The sequence below is a fragment of the Rattus norvegicus genome, chromosome 18 (assembly GCF_036323735.1).
Source record: "Rattus norvegicus strain BN/NHsdMcwi chromosome 18, GRCr8, whole genome shotgun sequence".
NCBI lineage: Eukaryota > Metazoa > Chordata > Mammalia > Rodentia > Muridae > Rattus > Rattus norvegicus.
This window is the reverse complement of record NC_086036.1, coordinates 52,232,613-52,241,812: the sequence shown is the minus strand read 5'-3', so window position 1 is coordinate 52,241,812 and position 9,200 is coordinate 52,232,613. Positions and strand designations below refer to the sequence as shown.

The following is a 9,200-nucleotide window of genomic DNA, read 5'->3' as shown; positions in this document are numbered from 1 at the left end:
CATCTCACCAGCCCTCCAATGCATTTTCAATGTAGAAACTGATATCATTTTAACATTCTCATGCATGCATGTCATGTAGTTTTACTTGGCTCATATTTATCTCTTCTTCTTCCTTCTATTGGTCACCTTCTAAACTGCCTCTCTTTTGCCTTGTGGTTTCTATACCCATCTTTGTTATGCTATGCTGGAAATGAAACCTATTATTATTATTATTATTATTATTATTATTATTATTATTATCATTACTACTATTATTATGCTGGTATGGTCAATGAGCTGGTTTTCCTTTTCCTCAGCATGTTTGTTATTGCTATTCAGAGAAGCCACTAAATTAGTCAGGGAGCTGCTTTGATAGACTGTTCGATCAGCACACATGAAGCCCCAGGTTTAGTTCCTAGCAGTGTAGGGTCAGGTACATTTGCACCTGCCTACAATATCAGCACTCAGGTGGGAGAGGCAGGGGTTAAGATCATCCTCACAGTGAGCAGGAGGCTAGTCTGGGCTGTGTAAGACTTTGTATATTGATTTTATATCTAACTGCTTTGCTAAAAGTGTTAACAGATGTTGGTTACATGTGGTATAGTCTTCAGAGATTTTTAAATGAAGGATCATATCATGTGCAAGTAAGTATAGTTTGGTTGTTTTTTCCTTTCTTATTTGTATCCTTTTGTGACTTTGGTTGCAGGGTAGAAAGCAGTCGAAGCACTGAGAAACCCAGCATGACCTGGGGATCGCAAAATGAGTAACAGGCTGGATATCACGTAGGCACCTATTTAAGTTGAATGCATGTGGCCAGTGCTGCTGAGATGCTAGGATTTACCCTGTATAGAGAGGCCTGGTTATCGAGGAATGATGGCGTTATCTGTAAGAGAGTGAGGGGCAAGGATATTGCAGAAAATAGACAAGGAGTGTGAAGGGCATTGATTAAAACGAGGCTTGTTCTTTAAAAGTAAGAGTGTACCGAGGTAGCATATTTAAAAGGCGATACAATCATGTGATACTTTTCATTTATTAGGAAATATTTGTAATTTACCAAAGCAGTGGAAATAACCTTTCTTCAACCTTCACACACTGAAAAACCTCCCTGGGCTACCACGGAGATCAGTGACGTCATCGCTTCTTGAATGCTGACTAGAATTGCTGAGATTTTCAAATCCCAGCCCAGACCGACGGAATGAGCATGCCCAGAATACCCTAGCCCTAAGCGTAGTACCGCCCAGAAGCGTGCGGTGGCTCGCTCGAAAAGAGCGGATTTCAGAAGCAGTGGGTGGCTCAGTTCCCTGCCCTCTTAGCCCCGTCCCCGCCCCAGACCTTGAGGCCGCCACCTCACCCAGAGTAGTAGATCCGGACGACCCCAGAGGGAGAAGATGGGGAGTGGGCAGGGGGCGTGTCGAAGGGTGGGTGGGGCGAGGCTGCCCAATGGGATCCCTGGGGGAGGGGTCTGCCCAATGGGCGCTAGCAGAAGGGGGCTGGGGGCCGGCCTCCCAATGAACGGGGCAGGGGGCGGGGCCTGCCAAGTGGACTCTCCGAGGGCAGGGGGCGGGGCTGTATTTCCCGACTGCCCTGCGGTAGGGGCTTCTAGCGTGCGAGCTCGTTATGTTGCGTCTGGCTCGCCCGCTCTGCGTGCAGACTGTGAAGGCCAGCAAACTTTCCCGCCTTTGGAGTAGGCCTGCCGCCCTTATGTCTACTCTGCTGATCCATCATCCCCAGTATGCCTGGCTGCAAGACCTGGGTCTCCGCGAAGATAACGAGGGCGTGTTTAATGGAAGCTGGGGCGGCCGGGGAGAGGTATGCGGGAGTCCCGGAAAACTGTAGCCATGGTTTACCCGGGAGGCCGCAAGGCGGGCGCCTCCCTTCCCACCTCCCAACTGGAGCTGAGGGAGGATAGACAGGGATGGGAAGTTCTAAAGTTGTACAGAAGTTTTCTCGTGGAGAAAGGCAAGAAGAATCGATTGGTTTTAGCGCTGTGAGGAATCGATGGCCTTTTGGAGCTGCTAGGAAGGCTAAACGTCAATGCTTACTTAAACCGTATGGCAGTCTTGCCTGGAATCTGTAACAAGCTCATCCTGGCTGAAATTTTGTAAACTTTCTCCCCCTTGAAGGTTTACTTGGTTTTCAGTATTTATTGCCAGACTTAGCACCGTGATAAAACATGCAGTGGACAGGTAAGTTTCTAGTTGCCCCAAACTTAGGACAGTGCCTCATACTTTCAAGGGAAATAAAGACTTTCAGAAACATGACATTCAACTCTACTAGAACCTGCTTTGTTACAGGAAAAGCAACTTTTTGGCTACCTTTGGCTGTAGGAGATACAGGTGATTTTAATTGTTACCATGAAATTGGGAGTTTCGCTTTGGGTTTTGGACTTGAACCTAGGGCCGTGTGCACTGGAGGCAGGCACTCTATTGCTCTTGTGGCATCATCTAGTTCGTGTCTTTTGATAAAGCCTAATCTTTTTTTAAAATTAATTTTATTAGTGTATGAATACACTCTCAGACACACCAGAAGAGAGCATCAGATCCCATTACAGATGGTTGTGAGCCATCATGTGGTTGCTGAGAATTGAATTCAGGACCTCTGGAAGAGCAGTCAGTCCTCTTAACCGCTGAGGCATCTAGCCAGCCCGATAAAACCTAATCTTTAGGTGCTCTTACCTCACCTTAGACTCACCGGTTTCATTAACATAGGCCTTGTTGTAGTTTATCTGGACTTAGGCGTTCTGTTTCCAGACCAGAGGGTAGGCAGAATAAGGTGGAAAAGCGGTGTGTTAAAATTATCAGCTAACTATCTGGCTACACTGAGGATTAGGTGTGTAGTATAAATGCCTCAGAACGTAGTCTTTAGATGACCAACCCATGGATCTTACAGACAGTTCCTTATGAACAGGTGAGAAGCCAAGACGGTTCTGAAAAGTGGGTTAGTCGGAACAGAAGTTAGCCTGAAGGCTCCAATTTCGCTTTTATTTTTCTGTTTTGGGAATGATTATAATTTCTATGTATGATTGTTATTTTTTTGTATGTTTGTTTCAAGGTAATTACGACCTATTGTCCTGCTAACAATGAGCCAATAGCAAGAGTCCGACAGGTAAGTTGTTAAAATTCAGGCCGTGACAGGGAACCATGCTGGTGGTGTTCTTAGAGGCAAGAGCGAGCAGCACAGGTGCACAGACTCATGCAGCTCTTTTTCATGCCGAGACTGACTGGGGAGACAGTCCATTCTTGCTCTGTGGAATTAGCTAGAAAAGGTGAATCAGGATTAGGCAGAAAGTGTTTTTATTGTTGTTTGGACCACAGTAGCCCAGGCTAGTGCTGAGAATGTTGTGTAGGACTTTGAACCTAGCTATAGGCATGCAGGACTGTACTAGGTTTATGCTGGGCTTGACCCCAGCCAGAGCTTCAGACAAGCTAGGCAAGTTGGGCTACCTTCCTAGTCTCCCTCTGGGTATTGCTTCTGAGTCAACTCCAGAGGTTATTTTTTTAGGATGAAGGTTCTGATTCTTCAAATCTGGGTTGGAGTCCAAGGTTGAACTTTCTTATATGGGTCATGTGTTGTGTCTAGATGAGGCTAGACCTCAATTTACAAAGCAAGGCTTTACAGCACAGCTGGGTTTTCTTTCCTTGTGTTAGATTCCTGCTGTTTTCTTGTTCTTATGCTTTAGTTTAATTTAGTACACATTCCCTCTTCCAGTGCTCAGCATTGAATTCAGGGCTTCACCAATGCTAGAGCCAAGAGCAAGATTGCCTCCAGCTACTACTCCAGCTTTGTAAACAGACTTTAGGGTTGTAGACTGTTGAAATCATTATCATCCGTGAGTCTTAGGGACAGTAAGAAAGTTTCCACTCCCGTTGCAAAGATATTTGTATATTCTAGAAGATGAGTATCCTGGTCAGTGTGAAAACCAGAGCTCTCACCTTAAAGGGAACAGGAAACAGTTTATTCTGGAGCCAAATTTGAGTGACCATCCTGCCTGGGAAAGGCAGGTTGTTTCCCCAGGGAGGCCATTCCATAGAGTTTTATAGTGGCAAAAACATCAAGTTGTATACCAAAGCAATTTAAAACTCCATTGGTGGCACCTCAGAGCGGTGTTTACAGCAATGGGGACACTGCTGGTGGCAGTCTAGCTTTCGGGTGGGTGGAAACTAGTGAGCTGCTAAGCTGAAAGATTCCAAAGGCTTTTATTGGTTAGTGAGGATGCTAGTTCTTAAGTCACAGCATGCTGGTTCTGACAGACACCAGGGTGGGCAAAGAATGCTTATTCGGGGAGGTGAAAACTAGCCCAGACTGAGGTAATTAGGCTCTGGATTCTCAACATTCCAACCTCTTTGCATTAATTAATTAATTGCTTGTTGCTTGCTTACTTGATTGATTAATCACTGTGTCGCCCTGGCTGTCCTTGAACTCACTCTGTAGGCCGGGCTGGTCTTAAACTCACAGGATCCACCTGCCTCTGTTTCCAGAGTGCTGGGATGGAAGGGGTGCATCCAGTCAGTATCTGCAGACACAGCTTCTTTTTTCTTTCTCACTGACATTTTTTTCACTTCTCTTCTCTCATTCTCGTTGTTGACTTAGGCCAGCATGAAAGACTATGAAGAGACTATAGGGAAAGCCAAGAAAGCTTGGAACATCTGGGCAGATGTAAGTATGGCTTTATGGTCCCCACTGCAGAACAGGTCACCTGATGTACTCAGGAAAGACAGATAAGCATGGGAAAGTGCGGAAAAGTGCATTCTTGGGGACTCTGCTGATTTCCTCCGGGTATTCTAAAGCCAGTGTCCGTTCTGTTTAGGATTAGAAGAGTGGTTCAAAATAGATGAACAGTCATGTGTAGAGCTGTGAATATTCTCCCCCAAACCTCTTACTGAGCAAAAGAAAGGGAGCCCTTTGTCCTCTGTTTCTCCTGCCTCTCCTCTTAGTCTGAGGAGGGACAGGATATCCTCACAGCATGCCTAGGGCTAAGGAGATTCTGCCTCCTTCGTCTCTGAGCAATACCCATCATGGGTTCACAGAGCCAAAGTGGGCCTCACTAATCAGTGGCCGCTAGGTGGGCATGGAGTGAAGGAGAGAAGGAATCGCTTGGATCTTCCAGCATCCCTCTGCCTCCACCAGAGGGTTTTCGCAAAGAGGGGAAGGCTGTGAGAGCCTGCCTTCTGGAGTTGTGAGGATTAAATCACTAGATCATGTATTGTTGGCAGGCGTTTGTGGCAGGACTGGCACAGGCAAGCATCTCTACACCATAATGCCATGCTGGGGATTACACCAAGACCATCAGGCTTGGTGGCGAGTACCCTTATCCACTGAGCCATCTCGGCAGCTGCCTGGCTCTTTTGTCTTGTTTTGAGGACGATGCAGCGAGACAACCAAATTTAGTCTTCATCCCAACATCTTTAGTAGTAGTAGTAGTAGTAGTAGTAGTAGATGGTTATCAGAGCTGCCTTCCGGTGCTTCTTTCCCAGCTCCCCTGTGCTTACATCATAGGTATGATTCTTCTATACATGTTACATGATGCATACACAGTTTTGGATCACACTGTGTGTGTGTGTGTGTGTGTGTGTGTGTGTGTGTGTGTGTGTGTGTGTGTGTATTCGTATAAGGATAATGTGTATTTGCTGGTGTTTATTATTGTGTGTCTGTGTGCACAGAGTCATGTATGTTGGCACATGCATCACAGTACATGTGGTGGTCAGAAGACTACTTTGGAGTCAGTTCTCTCACACGTTGCCAAGGATGGATCTTTATTTGATGAGGCATCTCACTGCTCCAGTTATTTTTTTAAAAAAATGCTTAGGGGACTGGAGAGATGGCTCAGTGGTTAAGAACACTGACTGTTCTTCCAGAGGTCCTGAGTTCAAATCCCAGCAACCACATGTTTTAAGATCTGATTTTAAGATCTGTTTTAATATCTGATGCCCTCTTCTAGTGTGTCTGAAGACAGCTACAGTGTACTTATATATAATAAATACATCTTTTAAAAAATTTAAAAAAAGTTTGTGTGTTGTATGCATGTAGAGGCCAGAAGAGGGCATCAGGTATCCTCTTTGATCACCTGCTTGTTCCTCTGAAGCAGGGTATTTACTAGGGTGGAAGCCAGCAAGCAAATCCTAGCAATCCTCCTGCCTCTGCCCGACTCATGCAATGGGGTTACTGGCATTTGCTGCGAGTCCTCCTTAAGATTGTGAACCATGCTCTTAATCACTGAGCCACGTGTCCCAGAACATTAAACTTTATTTGTCCTGGTTAACTTGCTTTGTAGACCAGGGTGGCCTCAAACGCACATAGATTCTCTTGCCTCTATCTCCCAAGTGCTGGGATTAAAGGCATGTGCCACTGTACATGGCCAAAACATTTTACAAAGAGATTTATTTATTTTATGCGTATGAGAGTGTTGCTTACAAGTATGTCTGTGTGCCACATGCATGCCTAGTGCCCTCAGAGGTCAGAAGAGGGCCCTGGATCCCCTGGAATTGGAGTTATAGATAGTGACATCGGTGTAGAAAACTGAACCTGGGTCTTCTGCAAGAGTAACAAGTGCTGTTAATTGCTGAGGCATCTCTCCAGCCTGACCCTAACCACCTTTCTTTCTAGCTTGCTTTCTTTTCTTCCTGCCTCAGTCTCCCAAATGCTGGAATCATTCACGTCTTTTTTTTTTTTATGTTTTAAAAGATACATTTATTTTATGTATGTGAGTACACTGTCGCTGTCATCAGACACACCAGAAGAGGACATTGGATCCCATTACAGATGGTTGAGAGCCACCATGTGGTTGCTGGGAATTGAACTCAGGACCTCTGGATGAGCAGTCAGTGCTCTTAACCACTGAGCCATCTCTCCAGCACTCACATGTCTTTTAAACAGAAACATTTATGCCCATGTGTGTTTATCTAGAGTAAATAAAAACATGTTTGAGATTAGCTTGTGTAGTTTCAGGATCTGCCTTCCTAAACTGATTTAAAAACTGTTTTATTTATCGTTAGATAATGATGGTGGTGATGTGTGTACACATGCCCCATGATGTGCATGCGGAGGTCAGAGGTCAATGTTGTAGAGTCGGTTCCTTCTTTCCATCTTATGTGGGTTCTGGGGATCAAACTCAGGTCACCAAGCTTGAGCAGCAAGCACCTCTCCCTGTGGAGCCATCTCGTTTCCCCCTTAGCCGACTTTTAAGTCTGTCTCCCCTGCTGCAGTGGTCGCTGTCATGATGATGGTTCTGAGCTATTGTGCTATAATCTTTTCGCTTCTGTTTTTGAGCTTAGGATCTCCGTTGGCACTCTGATGTCTTATCCCACAGTGCCAGATTGTATTCAGCATTCCTTCATAGCTCCTGCATTTTTGAGCTCTAGTCAGAGTTGCTGAGTAAGTCAGGAAGGTCCCTCTTAGATGAGTAACTGGGCCAGTAAGGGATCAACTTGTTGGAATTGGAGTTAAGCAATTGAGTTCAAAGATCAGTGCAGATACAGCTTTTTCTGACAGTCCTCCTGGGCTCTGGTCAATATGGCAGTGACTTAGAGAAGGCCTAGCTGGGCCTCAGACAAAAGCATCAGAACAGCCTGGCCTGGTCTGCAGCCTCCCTGAAGGATCTTTCCCATGAGGCGTTCTGCTGCCCTCTTACCTTCTGTTGGCCTTGCCTACATCACAACAGAAACCTGTTTTGTTTCACTCCAGTTAAGCCTAGAAATTTCAAAGGGAACATTTGTCTTTAAGGGAGATAAAAACAAGGTGTAATGAAGGGAATAGTTGCAGAGTCCTTCAGCCAAATACCAGGAGAGCTCAGGCAGCCCTGTAGAGGAGGGGGAGGAAGGATCGGCAGAACCGGAGGGATCAAGGACACCACAAGAACAAGAATCAACTGGCTGTCTCTGACTCTTTTTGTTTGCCTATGGGACCCTACTGGGGGTACTTTTCCAGCCTTGATGTGAGCCTTTGTGTGCCTGGTCTTACTGTAGCTCGTTTTGCTTGATGATCCATGCCATTAGTTTTATCTGTGGCCCTTGGCACGTGGCTCCTTTTCTTCTCTTGACTCTCTTTGCTCTTCAGAACGACTGCATTCTCCCTGTCTTTGGCCTTCGCGCATGCCCTGCTCTTTGCTCTGATTTCTCTGTCTTTTTACTTGGCTGAGAACAGCCATGCTTTAAGTCTTCGCTCTATGTTTTCAAAGGCCTTCCTCCCCTCTCCCATAGTAACACGGACTGACAAGTCCTGGCTGCTCCACCTGACGACTTTGCTCCCCTTCATGTAGTCTGCTGCTCCCCCTCCCTGCCGCTGCACTGAGTTATGCTCCCTGTTGGGCAAGAGTTATAGCTGTCTCGTTGACAGTGATGTGCCCAGGCAGTTGTATAGTAGCCACGAGACTGATGGGAGTAAATTAAATGTGTATCACATGGGCCTGGAGAGATAATTCAGTGCTTAAGAGCATTTTTTTTTTTTTTTTTGAGCTGAGGACCGAACCCAGGGCCTTGCGCTTGCTAGGCAAGCGCTCTACCACTGAGCTAAATCCCCAACCCTGCTTGAGAGCATTTATTTTGCAGAAGATCAAGTTCAGTTCTTAGCACCCACTCCTAAAACTGTAAGTCCAGTTTCAGGAGGTCAGAGGCCCTCTGCTGACCTCCGTGGGCTCCTGCAGGCATAAAGTGCACATGCATACACTGAGGCACACACCTGCACATGAAATAAATCATAATTATTTTTGTAAAATGTCTAATGTGTGGAAGGTAGAGGACATATATATTTGATCTCAGCTGATGTTAGCAGCGTGGCTTGACTTGCAACCCTGGAGGTGAATTTATAAGACTATGCCCTTCTAGGAAAGATGGGAAATACAGAAAGAATCGTGCAGAACGAAAGGGCTGGTTGGGAAAGCCAGTGCCCACATGGCTAGAGGCTTTAAAAAGAGGGAATCTCAGCTGAGCATGGTGGTGTAAGCCTTTGATCCCAGCACTCAAGAGGCAGGCACAGGCTGATTCCTGGCCAATTCTTCCAGTCCTTCAGTATTCAGTGTGAGTCTGAGTTTAGATTTGTTTCCCCTGCATCCAGCCTTGCTCTTTTCTTGTAGTGTTTGTCTTTAGACCTGCGACCATCCATAACTGTTTGTTGCCACTTTGTCCATGCTTCCCAGAAGAGGTGGCTCTAGGGATGTTAGCCATATCACTGTGACCCAAAAAGTCTCTAGCGACATAGTTGTGGTCTGTTCTTCAGTGCACTTCTGA

The 9,200-nt window shown here is 45.9% G+C and overlaps 1 protein-coding gene across 1 annotated transcript in view; it reads left to right on the top strand.

Moving 5' to 3' along the window:
• Nucleotides 1–1,519: 1,519 nt before the first annotated feature.
• Nucleotides 1,520–9,200, top strand: part of Aldh7a1 (aldehyde dehydrogenase 7 family, member A1) — a 32,259-nt gene continuing 24,578 nt past the window's right edge. Inside the window, exons 1-3 of the mRNA NM_001271105.1 lie at nucleotides 1,520–1,788; nucleotides 3,031–3,084; nucleotides 4,570–4,635. Coding sequence (NP_001258034.1) covers nucleotides 1,597–1,788; nucleotides 3,031–3,084; nucleotides 4,570–4,635 — 312 coding nt within the window. The 5' untranslated portion in view covers nucleotides 1,520–1,596. The remainder of the gene's footprint in view (nucleotides 1,789–3,030; nucleotides 3,085–4,569; nucleotides 4,636–9,200) is intronic.